The 19298-nt window shown below is 44.5% G+C and overlaps 1 protein-coding gene and 1 non-coding gene across 2 annotated transcripts; one reads left to right on the top strand and one right to left on the bottom strand.

Annotated features, from left to right (window-relative positions):
- The first annotated feature begins 369 nt into the window (after window positions 1–369).
- On the top strand, window positions 370–13019 carry LOC8035367 (probable Xaa-Pro aminopeptidase P). Its single transcript, XM_029985341.3, has 19 exons — window positions 370–528; window positions 875–991; window positions 1136–1199; window positions 1350–1552; window positions 1623–1770; window positions 2570–2665; window positions 2766–2847; window positions 2965–3049; window positions 3161–3271; window positions 3375–3461; window positions 3574–3686; window positions 5937–6086; window positions 7999–8059; window positions 8143–8212; window positions 9234–9338; window positions 9994–10059; window positions 10585–10661; window positions 10764–10862; window positions 12675–13019. The coding sequence occupies exons 1-19, from the start codon at window positions 370–372 to the stop codon at window positions 13017–13019; spliced, it is 2238 nt and encodes a 745-aa protein (XP_029841201.3).
- A 5991-nt stretch (window positions 13020–19010) lies between these two features.
- Window positions 19011–19083, bottom strand: Trnar-acg. Its single transcript has one exon. It is a non-coding gene; the product is annotated as a tRNA-Arg (tRNA).
- Between the last annotated feature and the right edge of the window lie 215 nt (window positions 19084–19298).

The raw sequence follows: 19298 nt of genomic DNA, 5'->3' as shown, positions 1-19298 counted from the left end.
TTTCGTTTTCGGTTTTTCCCCACGTCTATCGATACGTTCGGGTCAAACGCTCGTGATATTGAAATTAGCGGGACAAAAATACGCAAGAATTTACCTTTTGTGAAGTTAAAACTGTGAAAGAAATTTTGAAGATATATTAAAATTCTCTTACCTCGTCTTTGATGATTCGATAGTACACCTACACACGACTCGACATCAGCACGCGTGCGTATAATATTAACTCGTATAGTACCTCGCTTTTCCACCGCAATGTATGTGTGCACTTTGAGGTGTGTTAGTGCTGCTGTCCGATTCGCCATTTCGCGTGGCATATTGGCAGTTTCTGTCTCGGAATTTCGTTCATGGGACCACATCTTGTGTTGAGCCGACATGGCGTGGCTAAGGGTCGTGGGGTGGTGTTGTTTCGCAGCCGGGACGGCGTGTGCTGAGTTGGCGCCGCCGATCCTCGACAGCAGCGGCAGGCGCAAGTCGCCGTTCTACATGTTCTCCAAGCCTGCGGAAAGTCGTCCTTCCTGCGTATTCGGCGCGGTATGACGACACATTCCTTGGGTATCAAGCAGGGTGGCCCAGCTGGCGGGTTTGAGAAACGCCCCACCTTTCTCGAGCTGTCGAAATCAGTGAGGTGGAACCACGTCGCTGGAAAAGCCAAATGTTGGCTAATTGAAAAAAAAAGAAGTAATTAGGAGAAAAGAAATTTGAAAGCAGTATTTATTTGACTACTCTCTCCTTTTTTTTAAACATGAAACGTCACATGTAAATTTAAATATAAATTCAGTATACTTTGACAGCGAGACAGCCTTTTATTGGTCATAGTGTCCGGAATGCAGATGGATTCAAATACAACAATAATCCCTTTTATTATTTTTTTATTCAGAATCATACAGCCTCACCGTCACGGGTTAACACGAGTGACAGGTTAAAACAACTCAGACATCTCCTGAGCAAAGAAAACTTTCAAGGCTACATAATTCCATCCGAAGATGCTCACAAGGTAAGCCTCAGCTGGGTGCAATTCCTCGAGTATTCATGTCACGCCATACAACTCAAATAACAGCGACTACTCTTTGCCTCGCGTGATGACGCAAGCTTTGGGTATACCCGGGAGGAAGATTTCAATGTCTCGTAATTCTCGCAGAGTGAATTTGTTCCGAATCACTACAAGAGGAGGCAGTACATTACCGGATTCAGTGGAGACACCGGTAAGTTAGGGCTCGAGACATTACGACTGCAGATGTAAGTGAGTGATAATAACTAGTCCCCTTTTTCTTTCGTAATTTGAGCATCTTCAGTAGTCACGTGCTTCCGTGCACCGTGTCGCCAGCATCACATAGATGGTGGTTTATTCGCAGGAACTGCCGTGGTTCTGAAAAATTCTGCGGCCCTATGGGTAGAAGGCCGGTACATGCTTCAAGCTGAAGAACAGCTGGACTGCAACTGGGTCTTGATGAACGGCGGCCAAACGGACGTGCCTGTCATTGAGGAGTGGTTCAAAAGCAATCTCCACGGCAGTTCAAAAGTGGCCATCGACTCTAGAGTCGTGCCCTTTCAGGAGGTACGTTCGATCATGGGTTTTGCGAAAAATAGGTAGGTGTTTAAAAAGATCACCACATTGTCGCTTTCAGTACCGCAAAATGGAGGAAAACCTGCATCCTTTCGGAATTGAGTTGGTTGGTGAGCCCCGAAATCTGGTGGACGAGATTTGGACTACTGCGGAAGGCAGACCAGCCGAGAGTAACGCCAGCATCACTGTTCATAACATTGAATTTGCTGGTGCGTACCTTTTTGTGAAATAGTGTGTGAACAATCTCAAGGAACTATTTTTTTATATGTAAAGTAGTTTTCGAGGGAGAGTCTCGCCCGTTGTGAAATGACGTATTTTTGGTCAGCTTTAATCTTCTTTTTTTTTTTCCTCTGAGCGCGGCGAGATTTTAAATAATTCTGAATAGAAGATTACGTCTCATGATCAAATAGCAAATTGCCATCTGAAGAAACACACTTAGAAACTCGCAAGCTGTTTCGTCATTGTCCCCCGTTTGAGTCTCATTATGGGACTCACGACGTTATTAATAAATGATGTAAAACAAGAACTTACCTTGAGCGTTTGGCTGATGGTGGCGAAAAATGAAAAATTGACGAAGAGGCATCGCGTGGAATTTTATTGAGGCAGTACGATTGTATATGATTCGCTTGAGTGAGTAAGAACTTTAAGATACCTATACATTTCAACATGAGCGTAACGTCAGTGGCAAACGCTTACGCAGAAAACACAGGAGACATTACTGTTGCTCACGCTTCCCATGGAATTATTTGTAAGTGCGTGTTATTTCAAATGTTTCTTATCAAATACTGTACACGCTTTTTGCCTTTTTTACTATTTATCTATATTATATTGTTTAAAATAATTATTAAGCATCGTTTCTCGACAGAATAACTCGTCTCTACGTTGCGTTTTTTTTTTTTTTTTACATTTGTCTACATATTTTTTTGCGGTTCTCACGGGCAAAAGTGAGGGTGAAGAAATGAACAGCCGTGTATTGTGGCCCGTCCAAAATAAAATTGAATTTCGCAGGGGAGAGTTGGCAGGACAAGGTTCGTAAAGTGCGTGAATTTCTCAAGAAGTCGGGCATTGACGCCATCTTCATAACGGATCTTGGAGAAATTGCATGTGAGTGTTGCGACAGCGTCGGTTTATAGAGTACGCTGCTGACAGCGTGCAAAATGGTGGCGAAACCACTTGACTCTTGCCTTCTCGTCCGCCTACGCAGGGTTGTACAATCTACGTGGAAATGACGTGCCGTACACCCCAGTGTTCGAAGCCTTCGTGTTCTTATCGCAAGACGAACAGAAGTAAGACTCACTGCATTATACTTTTTTTTTTTTTTTTTTTTTTTTTTTTTACGTACCGTAAATTTTTGATCGGCACGATTCTAACGAATTGTCTGCTACTGAACAACGTATTTGCAGACTTTACGTTAACGGTAAGAAATTGACTTCTGAAGTTCGAAACTACCTCATCACGGAGGAATGCAACAACTGGGCATGCGTGCAGGTACGAAGAGAGTGTTAAACATTCTTGGCTTGAGAGTTTTTATTTTCTCTCTTCAGCGCTGCGTTGGAACCAGCACGACCTTTAATTTTTTTTATGCCGTTTACATTTCAGTGGAAGAACTATCGACTGGTTTATAATGAAATGAATGTCAATGGGAACTCTGTGAACAGACTGTTAGTGTCGCCGTTCTGCAGTTATGCTATCTGTGGACACATCGACGTCGTAAGATGCTTTCCGTCTATTGATTACGTCAGTTAGACGAAACGAAAGGCATGCAACACTCAGAAATAAGGAGCCCTAAAAATAACCTCATATTTATTCGCAGGACAAACTCGTCGTCAGTGAAGCACCCGTGAAAATGATGATGACCGTGAAGAACAACATCGAACTACGGGGTTTGAAAAACGCTCACGTAAATTTTAGGTTTTCGTTCTTCCCGTTCTTGCACTCGTGCAAAAGACTTGGTTGTGGTGCAAGTTTTAACATCCGAATAACATAACTGTCACCTCTTTTTTTCGTTTCAGCTGAAAGATTCGATAGTCTTCGTGATCCTTCTAGCTCGCATGGAAAAAGACTTCCTCGCCAACAAACCATGGACCGAAGTAAAGATTATCCACGAGTTGGCCCGCCTGCGAAGGTAAATATCCTCTGTCGCAACACTATCGTAATACATAAAGCAGATCTTACTCACTCACTTAAGAGGCCAAGTAATAGTAGGAAGTTAATTGTTATGACTTAGGTAAAGCTTCACATTGTTTAGTAAGAAAACAGTGATTAAGGAATATGAACCGTACAAGGAACACTAAAAATATGCTTTTCCTTTGCTTTCATCTGTGGTACTAGAAAAGTAGATTACTGACAGCTACAAATAATAATAATAATAAAGGCGGGAAAAAAGAGCACGGGCCGAGCTCATACTTTAAAGCGCCGTTCACACATATGAAACCGAGTAAGACCGAGAGGGACCAGACCGGTTTTAAGCCTCTTGCGACGTCTTAGGAGCGGATGCGATGCTGCGTAGCTGGTCCTAAGACGTCGTACCTTTCTCTCTCGGTCTTATTCGGTTGTAAGTGTGTGAACGGCGCTTAATCGAGTATGCAGTGTTAAGTGAATGTATTAAATGTCGTGATCAGTGTAGCATCTCAGCTTTCCAAGTGCTCCGCTGCAAAGCATTACCGCACGACTACTTTTGAGGGTTCAGAGCTCTTCGGACCCTTCACGATACCTTTCATTGGCATGCTCGTACTCCTGTCATTTGTGAGCTTGGCATTTAGCGTGTGTCTATTGTGAAGCATATCGCAGTAACGGACATTATTACCTGGCTGGCGGAAAATATGTCCACAATCCCTGCTCTTATGAAGTTCTCTTATCTGCCTTGTGATGATGCCCGAAGTTACTATAATAAGCGCACGATATTATTATTTTCTTGTTTTCATTTACAGATCATAAGCTTTCACTGAGTGCCGATCGTTCTGAATCTTAGCTTGAGATTAGAAGCAACTACATTTGAGCTCCGTCTATCGGGCCTGTATTGCATGTCCAATGATGTTTCACGTTTGTGACGTCACCATGAGATGACTCTTACGAAACGCAACGTTAATGATTTAAACACACACACACACGAAAAAAAAAAAAAAACTAATTTTGATAGAAGCTCGAGCCCCATACTTACCTTACATTCCTATGGTTCACCCGGCACGTAAAACTATTTCAGCACTTTTATGTCGACCCTCTGATGCTTATTTGATGTTTATTGCGCGGAGCGTCAGGTTCATCGTAATTTATATTATATCTTGTGTGGCATTTATGGTCGAAGAGAGTGTACTCAAATCATATATGTTCAAGTACCTTCCTGTTAGCTTTTTTGTTTTTATCAAATCATTAATTTTTATATTACTTAGGAGTCGCCACGGGAACACTCTAAAATTAAGGTCTGTATGTCCGCTTTTTGTTTCCAGAACGCAAGACAACAATTCAGGGTGAACAATAGAACGATCCCTGCGACTGACGAAGCACGGAATATAAACTTTGAAATGTACGCAAAGGCAATGATCATGGCGTTTCACTTGCTTATTTTTGTTGAGCCCACCGAAGTTTTTAGATCTGCCTGTATTATGAGCTTCGATGTTCGCTTGGATCATTCTGATGTCCGCCATAATTAGTTGCCTCGTGTTTTACAGGAAAACCAACTCACAGACCTTTCTTTTTTCTTAGGGAGAAGGCCGTGGCCTTTTAATACTCTGGTAATGACAGACATGCTTGCACGTAAACGTTTGAAAGCAAGCACATCCAATAAACCAGACTTAAGGTCAGAAAGGGCACAGTACATTCACCGGTCTGGCGAGTGCGGGCACTTCTTTATTAACAGGGCTTAAGGATCGGGTGATGTCCACACAGCAACAGTAAAATGACTGCGTCTAGAGGCCGTACTAGCAAAAGTTAGCGCTAAGAAATAATATAGGCCTACTGCTAATCGGCGTCTGTCGCAAAAAAAAGAAAGAAAAGGTATGCACCGTTTTAATTTCATTGTCACGTCATTGGCCGCAGAAGACATGCTGGCTTATGATGGCATTCCTATATAGTTTTGGTAATTGGCTCCTGCTTGTCCTCATCAGGTGATTTATTTGTCTCATAGAATGCCTACATATATAACAAGAATACCGGCTCTGTCACACCCCATCATAAATTATCAGTGGTAATACTCTGCGCACACATTAGTGCCTGAAAGCGTCTTAACGTGTTCTGCTATATTTTGCGCGTATTCTGGCTTCAGAAAGAAGCGTTTATCATTTATGATCGGCATCTTCAGAGTATTCGAATAGTTCTCGTCAATGGGGCAAGGGGAAATCGATAATAAAATGTCCCTCGGTTTCCATGCATGGTGAAGTCAGCAGCACCACTACCGAGGTGAGAGCTTCAGCACGGTGGCCGCCGTTGGGCCTCACACATCTATGGTCAACTACGCCACCAGGACCAGGGACCCCGGTGTCGTGCTCAACGGCAGCGTGATCCTCATCGACTCCGGGGCTCAGTACCTGTAAGAAACGTGTAACGTAAAAATAACGGCGCATGTGCGAATGTTAAGCTCTACATTTGTTCCAATGTCTTCAAATATGTTCCAAAGGATGCCCCGGTGGGGCGAGGTTTGTAACTCAAGAGATCAAAAATAATATCTAAAAATGAGTGCAGGCCTGAAGACAAAGAACGGGCCTCTTTTTTCTTGAAAACAAAATTTTCGGCGTAAAGAAAACAAGTCATTTCGTGTCTTTTTTTTTTTTTATGAAGAAGGTTTTGATGTATTTAATGTGTCCAAAAAGTATCCATAGATGGGGAGCAGAACGCCCGATTAGGCCTCCAAACTTCTCATACCCTAGTTACATGGGCACCCTTAGCCGCAGTTAAGTGTGCCTGAGGTCAGACTTAACTGCGGTTGTGCCCGACGGGCATCCTTAACCGCAGTTACGCCTGAGTATTGTTATCAGTGACTGCCTTAGTTAAACGGGCACCCTTAAATCGCAGTTAAGCAGGACCTGTGTTACATTACTAGTCACGCCGTATACTTGTCAAGACGTCTTACTATAAAAAAGAAGTGACCAAAAAGGCCTCTCGACTGCGGTTTGGTTAGAGAGCAGGCACGCATAAATGACAGCCATAATCGGGTACAGGCTAAGGATTGAGAGCGCACTCCTCCTCCATCTCGAGCTTTCTGCCTTTGGGAACGCTTCGTTGCACGCGCCACGAAGCCCGGGGAAAGACAACAAGCGCGAGATGGAGGCACAGCGTCCACTGAATTCTTAAAGGCCCGTTCACACACTTGCAACTGAGTGGGACCGATTGAGACAAGACCGGTTTTCAAGCCTCTTGCGACGGCTTAGGACCGGATGCGCTGCTGCGGAGCAGGTTCTAAGCCGTCGTAAGAGGCTTGAAAACCGGTCTTGTCTCAGCCGGTCCTACTCGGTTGCAAGTGTGTAAACGGGATTTTAGCCCGTCACCGACCACATAATAGTATTTTATATTCACTCCCCACTATTCGCCTTTCTTTGCTACAACTCAAGTGTTTTACTTCTTTTCTCCTTTCTTTCTTTCTTTTTTTTTTTTTTTTTGCTCCTGCGGATTTGGTTCGCAGAGGCAAAACTCGTGAAGCTTGACAACGTCTTAGCCTCCTCTTGACGTACAATGAATTACACAGAAAGGAACCAGAGTACACAAGCAAACACTTTCCATGGGGGCTATCAAATTCTATACGGGAAAGCACGAAAAATGGCATACTTGTGCAAAAGAAATTATTATACAATATTGTTCTGTGATAAAAAATAAATAAACTACAGTAAAAACAAATATACATAAATGTACAACGAGAATATCAAATAGAATTTAGAAAACAAAAACGCACATAACAAATTAAGATCTATATAATTAAGAAATAACTGTATGCGCTAACTTACGATATGATCTGAGAAGCAAAAACAAAATTAGAAACCTACAGCTGTACATAAATAAAACCAGAAACACTCGATGCAGTAATCATTTCCGATACAGCAAAAAGGCCCAAAAACATTAAGAGAAGCCAAATACCATTGGCAACAAGATACGCTCTAGTATTCTGTTTAAACTGACAGTGCCCTTCGATCTCTTGTATATCCAGAGTGAACAGGCAGGTGGTTCTGTCATGTAATGTTCATAATATGAACATCGCGACCGACAGGGAAGAAGAATGACTGGACGACACAGCGCTCGTGTCGTTCAGTCTTTCTTCGTCCTTGTCAGTCGCGTTGTTTAAATTATGAATACGTGCCAACTAGCCCAGATATCCGTTCTGTTAAAATGTAATGTTGTACGGAGGTTTACTTTGTTTGGGTTGTTAAAGTTAAAACAATTTTTAGTTATGTTTTATTTTATTTTTGATTCCAACGATTAGAGTGTGGGAGAAACATATTATCTTCCACCAGGGACGGTACCACCGACATCGCCAGGACAGTTTATTATGGAGTTCCGTCAAAATACGAAAAGGTGAGTGCTCGTTTTACTTCGAGAACGTGTAATATATATATCGAGCATTACAAGCGTGTTTTTCTTTTATTATCTTCTTTTAGGAGATTTACACGAGGGTCCTGATCGGGATGATTGACCTGTTTCTCACGGTATTTCCTGAAGGCACCAAAGGTATGGCTCTAAAAGCGATGTCTTTCATAACAGCTTTAAAGCTTTCTAACTATAAGTTAGCCTTCATCCAGTGTTTAACCTCTGCTCCCAAATCAGGAATGAAGTGTGTCGGCAGTAGAGTATATTCATGCAGCGGATCATATATTCCGGTTGCTTTCAGCTTTGAACGTGCATCCTCAATAAGAAAGTCGTATACCTTACCGACGAAAGGAACGAATTGCAGGCGTGCGTTACTTGTAAGAACACAAATTCTAAAAAAAAAAAAAAAAATTGGGTTTTGTGTGTGTTTATGCAGCCTAGAACTTGGTCTGCCTCACAGGGGCGACGAGTCTCTCAGCTGTAGATGAGAAATTTAGCCAGTGCGGTACAGCCGCTAGCCTAGGGTCTTTAACGTGCACCACGCAGTAGTGATACACGACCGCACGCCGGCACGATGCTCATCCAGATCGAAACGGGCAGGGGTGGGGCTCGAACCCAGGATCCCTGGGTTCTGCAGCGTGGCCAGGCTTTCTGCGTGCTTTGCTACCTAATTAGTTTTTGGTACGGTCAGTTGTTCAGTCAAAATTCTTCACAGATTAGCGCGAACGAGGATCGATTTTTCTAAATATGGGAACTTCTATCTCCTATTTTAACGACTGAAAACAGATATATTATCGAAATATGCCAGCGATGACGCATAATTAAAAAAATATTTTAGGTAATTAATTTGCTTGTTATCACGTTAGACTCGTACTCGTAATTCCCCGGGGCAGTGATGTGAATTTGAAACAACTACAAAAAAGTAGTAATTGTTCTTAATTTCTACTTCCTTTCTGCCGAGCTACCCGCTTCCTGGAGTAAACTGTATCGGCTGACATGTAAAAATATTAGTTCTCTGATTATTTTTAGCAAAGAAAAACGTCATTTATGATAATAAATAAAATGCCGAAATTAAAGAAAGAAAAGAAAGTAGAGTTGGTTTTGCGGAGCCTTTGAAACAAGGTTCCTCTTTTATATATATTTTTTATTTTTTCGTCTACAGACATTTCTCTGGACGTTGTCGCACGGCGGTCACTCTGGAGCGTAGGACTAGACTTTCTTCACGGCGTCAGTCACGGACTGGGCTCTTACATGTCGGCCCACGAACGTAAGCCACAAAAGTAGTAATAATTACTAATTTTGCTTTCATGATCCCTCGTTTCTGTTCGCTCATGCGCCGATGCGTAATGTAGCAGTGTGTAAAAGCGCACAATTAAGTGTTAGGAATAATAGTAAGAAAATGCTTTATTCCGCTGCTTTCATATAAAATACAATGACTGAAATCAGAGAGCCGTTTGCAAACCAACCAAGTCTCCATAATAAAAAGAAAGCGTAGACCTGTTTGCCGTAATGTTTGTTGCTTAGCAACATTTACCCTCGTTTCTTTTTCTTTTTTTTTTAACGTTCAAACCGAGTCAACCAGCTTAAGTTTCAATCTTATCATTACTATCGGTGCTACACTATATCACTGCGCACAATGCAGACGCTTCTTGAAGATTGAGCGTATGCAGATTAGTCTTAAACAAGGTAATTTCCTTAAATCTTGTATGCTGCGCTACTAACTAGTTGCTTAAGAAACGGATACTTAAAGCCGTTGCCAAGCTCTCTAGAAAGCGGAGTCAAAGCACACGTCATCCTAGCAGCCCGTGATCCGGACCTGGTCCGACAGCGAATAATTATCAGTCGGGTTGTGAAGTGTGTACGCGTTGATCAAAAGGCGGATCAACTGAGTTTTTGTTTTTCTTTTTTTTTTTCCCGTTCAGATCCACCACTTATATCACCGCTTAGCAGAGGATACCCTCTCCTGGCTGGTATGGTCTTGTCGAATGGTAAGCCCTCAAGATCAATTCACGTGCTTGCTCGAAAGTGCGTTGGAGCTATTACTACCACCACAAAAAATAAACTGCGTCGAAGCAGGGCGATAGACATGGAGCCTGAGTATGCCATATGCACACTAAAATAAGTTTCCAGTGAGCAATGAACCTAATTCTGATTAAACAAAATCTGAAATTTCAGAAAGGAAAGCCTATAAATAATGAAGCAAAGTTTATTTGAAGATACGTGTCAAAATTGTTTACTAAACATTTAGGGGAAAAAATGGTTCTTTAAAGGTTCTTTAGTTATAATATATATATATATATATATATATATATATAAACAAAGACCGACCGTCACTTCTCAGTCACTTCTCTAAAATGTTTGACTTAGTATTTTTAGTACTCAACCTTCGTTGTAGAACTTTAGATTGTTCCTAAAAAAATATATCACGCCATTTACTCTCCTCCATGCGCACAAAAACAGTAGCTGCTCACTCTAGACAGACTTTATTCGTCATTGTTTCATCAAACTTACAGAGCCGGGTTTCTACGAAGAAGATAAGTTTGGCATAAGACTGGAGACAACCATGGCAGTCAGCTCCTTTAACACCTCTGTAAGTCTATCTTTCCAGAACCCTGCCACTATAGTAATCAGCTAGTGAATTCTCTAAGAAACCTAGCGGCGTACTGTTAATCGAGTTGTCGTGGCCCTCCAGTACAGATTCATGTCCCAGAGGTTCTGTCGGTTCGAGCCCATCACGTTCGTGCCGTTTGATGCCAACCTCATTAGCTGGGAACTGCTGAGCAGAACACAGGTTTGAACATTCCTTGCTTAAATCTTGGTGATTTATGCGATTCTGAAGTTTGGCCTTGCTTGACCTGCCAAAGAATGGGCACTGTTAGCGAACCCGTACACACAAATAAATTAATGACCAGTTCTCATCGCGTCCTTCGTGGAGTGTTTAAACTCGGGTTGATGTGCGCACGGAGAATGTTCTACTCTAAACATTTTTTCAGGTACGCTTTATAAACATATGTTCGTAAAAAAAAATTAGTTTTTTTATTACGTGCTTAGAAAACGTCTTATCTGTACATTTGAACACAATATGCCGTTGGCACTTTCAATATTTAAACAAAGAGCTTGCCTACAACTGGTAATGTACTTGAGTGAAAGCCCTCTAAACCTCGTAAAATGATGTCAATATTATGATCGCATATTCTTTAGAACACGAAACAGCAGAAAATGTTTAGGTTTGTGCGGTGCCCGGGTAGGAGGGGGGGGGGGGGGGGGGTTGGAAGAAGAGTAATCTTATAACGACGTTCCAGCCCCTGGTCACAGCAATTGAGAAAATATGGCCTCAGCCAAGCATATTATACTCCCAGAGAAAAACAAAAAAACATCCCAGATAATGGTAAAATTCACACGTAAAAAAAAAAGGGAACTTTAAGAGTGTACAGTTGAGGAGAGAAACACACGATAACTGATATAAACTTTACGCGGGACAGTGTGTCTGACGACGCAACTTCATGGCGCGAATATGCTGCCCGCTGTCGCGAAATTTCGGCCGGTGGCGTTCGCTTAGCGCGCGGCGTCAGAACAGTGGCCGCTACAGAGCGAACGTAGTGTCGGACGAAGTTCGTCAGTTGTACGGCACACATGCGCTTCACGTAGTCCATCCCTAACGTTATGGTGTGTTCTCTACGGGAAAAGCGACTGACAGATCTGAGATCGTCGTTTTTGTATCGCTTGCTGCCTTCATCCGTGCAAACGCGTGCAGCTTTGGCAGGCTTGAGGAAAAAAAAAAAAAGTCGTGAATGAAGAGAAGCACGGCGGCGATCATACTTTCCGCTTGGAATCGCGTATCGTCTGTTGCAACATAATATCTGCAAAAGAAGTTGCGCCACGAAATGTCCTACTCAACAAAAACACATAGTTTTCCTGACACCACGGAATGGGACACCGCGAAACATGCGCTTCTATAACTACACACATGTTCTTACAAATTAACTGCATGCGCTCTATCGAATTGTCTGATCAGTGGTCTATATAGACGCTGACAAAGTGAAAACTTCGGGGAGGACCTTCTGTTGTCCCGCCTTCAGCACGAGTGCCACGAGCTTCTTATCGTTGACAACGCTTCGGCAACTTGCGTACCCCGAGCTCGCGAAGCAGCATAAGCACAAAGTAAGGCAACAACCGGATGCTAGAGGCTGGGAATTCTAACGACAATTCCTGCCGTTCTCACTTCCTCAGTAACTAGAGCACCCGGCACTGAGCGGTAGCTTGCCAGAAGCAGGTCAATGACACATAAGCGGTCTTTTGTGTGCGAGGAGTTCTGCTTTTTGCGATAAGGAACCTCTTCTGCAGATTCCATTTTGCAACAGATTTAGCTCAGCGTGCGATAAAAACCAGCCCGGAGGCGCGAGCTTGCAACTCTCGCCAGTGCATAATGCGGCAGCGATAAGCTTATGACCGATCACTGCATGTGCTCAGCGCCCTGAATAACGTCGCTTGCGAAATAAATCAGGTGAAAGCTTGCGGTTGGCACTCCCTTGAAAAAAACGCACACACACAACAAGGAAGAAGTTTTGTGAACTAACTGCCTCGCTTAAATGGTGCACTTTAGGTGGAGTGGCTGAACGACTACAACGCGCGTACCTTGGACATGGTGGGCAGCGAGCTGAAGCGAATGAAGAACTCCGAGGCGCTGACCTGGCTGCAGGCGAAGACGTTCAAGGTCGAGCTCAAGAACTCTTCTGGGCCCATTCTACGCGTCTCGGGGCATCACGGCATGACACACCCGAATGGTGCTGATGGAGACCACTCAAAGTACCTGGATCGAAAATCGCACGGTGCAGGTTCCTCTGGCTGGAACTCGGCGCCATCGAGCCTTCGACCGACGCGGACATTGCTGGTGTGCGTGGCTGGTGCCACTCTTCACCTGGCTTCGAAGCTGTGCTTCTGCTACTAAGTGGTACGCGTCTGGTAACGATGTGGACATTAGGGTCAGCGTGAACATGTATACTGAGCGTGTCAGGCTTCTTTGGGTTTACGTCGGTCTTCTTGGGTGGTGGTTGCATCTTTTATCTGTGTCAACTTATGAGTTTCGCGTGAACGAAGACAGTAAAGCTATCGCGTTATTTCGTGTGCAGAAGAACCGTGTCCCATGAGTTTATCTGTCAGTTCGGAGGTGCGGTAACACGCCTTGTGGGACTACTGTTTTTGAAGTACGAAACGAGAATGGTGCAGGTCATCATTACTGCCTCCATGTTCAGATTATAAAACTTTGCAGCTTTGAGGATCGCGGCCTTTGCGGCAATCTGGAAATCGAACAGAAACGCCTGCTCTAAGAAAGCGACTTGGTCCGGGGTCTGCCGCTGCGGTCACTTCGTCCAGCGCGTTGTGAGACATTCCACTGGCCTGGCACACGTCCAGAAACAAAAAAAGGAAAAAGCATAAAAAAATAATCATGAGAACACAGTCATAGAAGAAACGCGTCATCTTCACGTGTCCTGTTGTACTATCTAATTGCAAGAGCTCGGTTATCACGCCACATATTCCCACCATGAACAGATCGTGCCAAATGAAGGTCAGCAGAGAGGCAACTCTGTCGCTTTCGATTACCATGAGGGAGACGTCAGCGTGCTGGATCCGTAAATATTGAAGCGATCGCGCACAGTGATTCTAGCTTTTCAATTCTCGAAACCTTATGTGAACAGACGCGAACTTGTAGAAGATAATCCAACGTGTGAAATAGTTGAATTCAATCCCTAAATTAGCCATCGAAATTATCAGCCTAGCCAACAAGGCATGCAGTGTAGCAGCTGCGTGCAGGATACCGGTGAGTCCAATTCCGCCATGAACACAGCGAACCAGAAAACGCACAAGTATAATTCTCGAGTCCTCGAGCGAGAAGTTTGTAAAGATTAGGATGAACCTCGAAGCAAAGCAAAGGCACAAAAACGTGGTCATTGCCAGGGCTCCTCTCCGTGTAAATGCGGCTTCGTTTGGATGGCTCAGGATGGTGCGGGGGACAGTGCAGTAGCGTGTTAATTTACGGTCGTTGTTTTCTCAGGAACGCCAAAGTGAAAAGGGTCACGAACGGTCTGACAAAGAGCATGAATCCGGCACCGACTAGTTTTATGCACATCAGCCAAAGCCCGGCGACCGTACTGTAGATAGTGATGACTACGTTTAGAGCGTGAACGAGGTTATTCCAAAGTTTGTCGCAGGGGGCAGAAGATCTCGTCAGGTTGTCATTAGAGGAGATGCATATACTCATGAACGGGAAGATACGCATGAAAGGCTTGTATTGCACGAGCGAGTCATCGGCGCCTTGGAAGTATGAAACAATCCGATCATGGCGCAGACTGCTCCTCGCAGGGTCTGCGGTCGTATAAGTGGAACGAACGAAACGAGTGCCTTTCCTGTTGAACCATGTTGGTGCCGTCACGCGCAAAAGTAATTTCTTCAAAACGGACCAGCTCTTCGTACGCGACCTCAGGAAAAAGATGATTTATGGTGGCCCTACGAATAGCTCCCTAATTACACTACGGTGCCGTACAATTCTTCGTCGCATGTAAGCTCGTGTAGTTTTTATCACTCCGCGAATCATGCTGAACAACCTGTCATTGCGAGTCGCATGCTGTTCCTACATTGGTAAAGGAAGATACAAAGCTCGGGAGGTACATCCAGACTTTTTGATGGCGCTGTCGAGACGCTTAGTTGGGCAGTGATGTTTTACGCTGCGCATTAAGCTCGCTTGCAAATAGGCACCGCAAACATTTGTCATCCTGTTGTTGCGCGCGGCCTCTGGTAGCAGGGCAGTTCCTAAGTCGGCGTCTTGTTATTTTTCTCCGGCATCGTTTGAAAGAAAACAACGTATATGGAGCCGTTGCGACCAAAGTGTCGTTAATAACGTCCCTTGGAACGTCGCAGCTGGCAGGCGAAAAGGTCGCGGCAGTTTTTACGAAGAGCGGCGCCTCGCCCGTGACAGGATGCGCTTCTGGCCCTGTCGTATAGCTCTGCTGGGTCGATCTCGGCTTCCAGGGCAGGCGCAACGCCGGAACCGCCCGCGTGACAAAGTATCACGCCCCGTCAGCCGAAATACTCTGAACCGCATTCGAGCGCCACGCCGTAAAAAAAGTACGTTGGGTCGAGCAGAAGCAGCGACCAACATCGCTCGCTACATGCTGAAAGATCATGGGGACAGTTTTATGTCAGTGACGTTCCGTTCCAACCTGGCAACCCTCTAGGGGAAAAAAACAAAACAAAGCAACAGAAACGCCCATAACCAAGAAGAAAAAAAGGAAACAGAAGAAAAAAAAAAGTGTGTGTGTGTGTGTGTGGGGGGGGGGGGGGGGGGGGGGAAGGGGGGGTATGTGAGATATGTTTTTTTTCTTTTTTTCTCTCGACCTGCCAGCACGTGGTTGCTTACTTCGGGGAAAGAGGGGTAGGCTCTGCAAGGTCCTTCGGCTACTCGGCGTACCTGGTCACCACCACAATGCGCATAAATCTGCTGCGCGAGTGTTTTTATAGAAGGGCAACCTTTAGCGGTGTCTCGCATCTTTTAGGAACGTATGGCAGCTTGTTAGTGCTCGATAGGTTTAAGAGGGACAGTTAAAAGCGCTTCACGAGGTTCCGAAATGCTGGCGCTTGTTACGACGTAGGAAGCGGTGGGCGTATATGCTACAGGCCCCTAAGTTCTAAAGAGCTGTGATTTGAGGCCGGTCAGTAAGACAGGTAAGTTATGAGAGCACAATTTCTTCTTTTGTTCTGCGACGTAAAAGTTATTCTAGCGTCGCCCCTACATCATTTGTTTAGGAAATATTCCTTCCTTTTATCACTGCTTGCATTTTAATATTAAGTGCATATATTACGTGCCCTACCGCCTGCTTTTTTTTTGTAGCAGCTATCAATTATATTCATACTTTAAAGGGGCGGTGCAACGATATTCAATTGGAATGTTTTTTTGTTTTTTTTTTCACTTTACATGAGCTTACCGGCACTAGTGGGACTCAATAATTTTTGCACGCAACGCCACTGACCAAAAAACTCCTTTGTTGCGCTGTAATTTCGAGGACAAAACAGAGTGTTTTCATTCAATCTCTCCTTCACAAAACCTGATGACCTAGCTGGGCGGTAGCAGTACCGCCCAGTGACGATATTTGTATTGCGGCTCATAGATTGGACCCGAGCATGGCGTGGACACTCGATTTGGGCTCGTGATAATCGATAGCTCGAGACGCATTCGGGTAGTGTCCTGTGTCCAATCGCTGCAACGACGACAACAGCCGAACCATAAGGATGTCTGGAACTCAGCGCGTGTCCATTGCCTTGCCAACCCCTGCGCATGGCTATGATCAACATTGGCGGCATATAGACGCTTTACACACGCGCCAAATTACAGCCGCCATTGCTGCCCTTCTCTTGTCTTTCCCAGTTGCCGAGCCACTAAAGCGGACGTTGACAAGCCTCCAGAAAGGCCAATGCTGCGGACAAGGACACTTCAGAAACTAAAATGGCAATAACCTGCCCCGCTATGGTAACGATGAAGTGAAGTAAATGTAATAATAGGAAACAAGAACTGAAGGTCGGTTATGGCGGCGCCCATGCACAGCTGCTGCAAAGCGTCTATAATCGGCTCCAGATCACGTGGCCGCTCGTTCTGGCTGCGAGTTGAGGGGGCGAACTCTGCTCGTTTTTCTTTTTTTTTTTCTGTGACTTCGATTGCGTGTGGTGTCAAACGAACAGGTATTTCACAGGTCATTAACGTCAGGGATCCGTTCTAAGCGGTATTTGCGCAAAATACAAAAATCGTTGCATCGCCCCTTTAATAGGGTACTCACGTTTTGAATGCCAATACACCAGGTGATTGGAAAATGTTCATGAATATATCTGCTGGTCGTCGATAGGATAACATACTATAGGAAATATTCTCGAAAAAAGTGATTAAATGTGATGGACCACAATCACGAAACTAACAAAGCATCAGTCCCAAACAAAAGTTTACCGAAATGCCATTCGCTTGTTGCATCCCTCGGAACCCTGGATATCAACCAACTTTAACTCGATTATCAGGTTAAGCTATCATCGCAACAAAAAAACTCCATCTCAACTTTTCCGCGACCTCCACTGTATCGTGAGAGCGATTCTTTCGAAACATGGGAACTGAACGACGCCCCGTCAGGAACTGTCTGAGCACGTATACGCTCTCAATCTCTTTGCCCCGCCTAGCCCGGAGGTCGAACGAGATACAAAAAAAAGGAAATCACGAAAACGAAGAGTCACTCACTTAGAAGCCGAGAATGCCTTATTAAGGATCCGTTGTGGGAGCTTTATGGGCCGGAAAAATCGGGCCACACGGCGGGCACAAAAGGGGACCTCGAGGCCCGGCCGGCATCCATCTACGTCAAGCCGCGTTCGTCAGATAGCGTCAGCGATAGCAGAGAAGAGAGGGGAGCTCTGCTGTAGCGCAAGCATGTGCACGGTGGGACGCTTCAGCAACAAACGAGTAGTTCCCGACTTGGGCGCTCGAGAAACTTTCTCCGCCCTTTGAAGAGCGCGCTTTCTTTGGGAAGAGCGTGTACTATGTATCGCCGCGCGATTGGTGCCAAGCGGTTCCAGCAACGAAAGCCACGCGGGAAGATGACAAAGGCTCCTTAATGATGTAACGGTACTGGCTTCAAGGACCTCGCTGCCAGTGCCTTTTTAAATGCTGCCGAGGAGAAGGGGAGAATACGTTAGGAATGGGAGGTCGGAAAAGGGGGAGGGAGGGTTCTCGTTCACAGCTCGTTGTATCGCTGTCCAACGTTTGAAACTTACGGTGTTCTGCCTAAAGCCCGTTCTGCCAAATTTGAGATTAATGTTAAAACCAAAACTGTAGCTTGTTACATTTGTGTTTTTCTTAAAGCTTCATTTTTTTTTGGCATTTTTTTGTTGTTGCTTAGGTTTATCTGTTTGCGAAAGCTCCGTCCTCTTATTATATCTTTCATATGCGTGAAGATACCCACTGACAGCCCAAACCAAAGCCGATGCCTCTCGAGGCATCGGGTTTGGTTTGGGCTGTCATTGGTTATCTTCACGCATATGAAAGGAAATACACCTATCTCTCTTTCTCTACCGTCGTATTGGACGCTGGAATAAAGTAGACATTGCACTGAATTAGGCATCTTTACCACAAAAATGAGGAAATCACAGCAACCTGTTAGTAAATTCAACAATTTAGTAATTGCCGAAGGGTAGTTAACATCCGGGCAGATACGGGATTTTTTTATTTGTACTTACTGAAGGTTACACCCGGGGCGGCTGAGACCAAAAACCAGGGCGCCAAGGGCGCTCATTCTTTTGGTTTTTATATAGTCTGAAAGCGTCTGAAATAAAACAAGGTTATAATTTATAAAGAAGCTTGTGGGACCTCTAAAAAAACATGTTGAGAAGTACAATTGATGTCTCTTACGAAAACTCAAACCGAAAAACGGGACAAACGGTACTGCAAAGAGAGTGCCAACATCTCCGAAACACAAATCTCATTTATTGAAAAAAGAAGCGAAAGGTACCGACAAAACCAACTGAGATCGGAATTAACAATAAAACCTAGATTAATTGAAGATTATTGCTCCCCAGCAGTGATTCAGGCCATATGAAGAGGAATGCACAGTGGGCTTGTCAACAATCTAGAAAAACATTTGATAAGCGTGCACGATGAATTCATATCAACGCCAGCAGCCATCATACGAGAACGGACCATCTTCGTAATTCTGGTCCAGCTCGCTTGCCCCTTCGCATTTAACTTCATTATCGGCATATAATGTTAGAACTAGAAATGATGTTCTTACCATAGTCACCACGCGTGCATACAGTAACATAGGATTCAGACCCCAAAGCATATTGAACAGTTATCACAACAATATAAAAAGAAAACGTGATCACAACCTCTGTAGAAGAGGGACTAAAAAGACTCCGAGCCTGCCAGGATTCGAACCTGGAATCTTCTGATCCGTAGTCAGACGCGTTATCCGTTGCGCCACAGGCCCGCGCGTTGGTGTCGCTGCACGAAAAAGTTGTGACATCAGACAGTTCGCAGAACAACTGGCCGCAAAGGCTTTATGGCGTACTGATCACTCCTTTTTTTCCACCGACCAGTACGAACACGAAGCCTCTACCCCGAAATACCAAAACACACACGAAAAACGCAAGCTACGAATGAACCAGAACGTAGCATCATGCTTCCCCAAAGTTTCGGTGACGG

Source organism: Ixodes scapularis, unplaced genomic scaffold, assembly GCF_016920785.2.
Source record: "Ixodes scapularis isolate PalLabHiFi unplaced genomic scaffold, ASM1692078v2 PGA_scaffold2__306_contigs__length_199485367, whole genome shotgun sequence".
Classification (NCBI taxonomy): domain Eukaryota; kingdom Metazoa; phylum Arthropoda; class Arachnida; order Ixodida; family Ixodidae; genus Ixodes; species Ixodes scapularis.
Note: the sequence above shows the minus strand (reverse complement) of the source record. Positions and strands in the feature narration are given on the sequence as shown.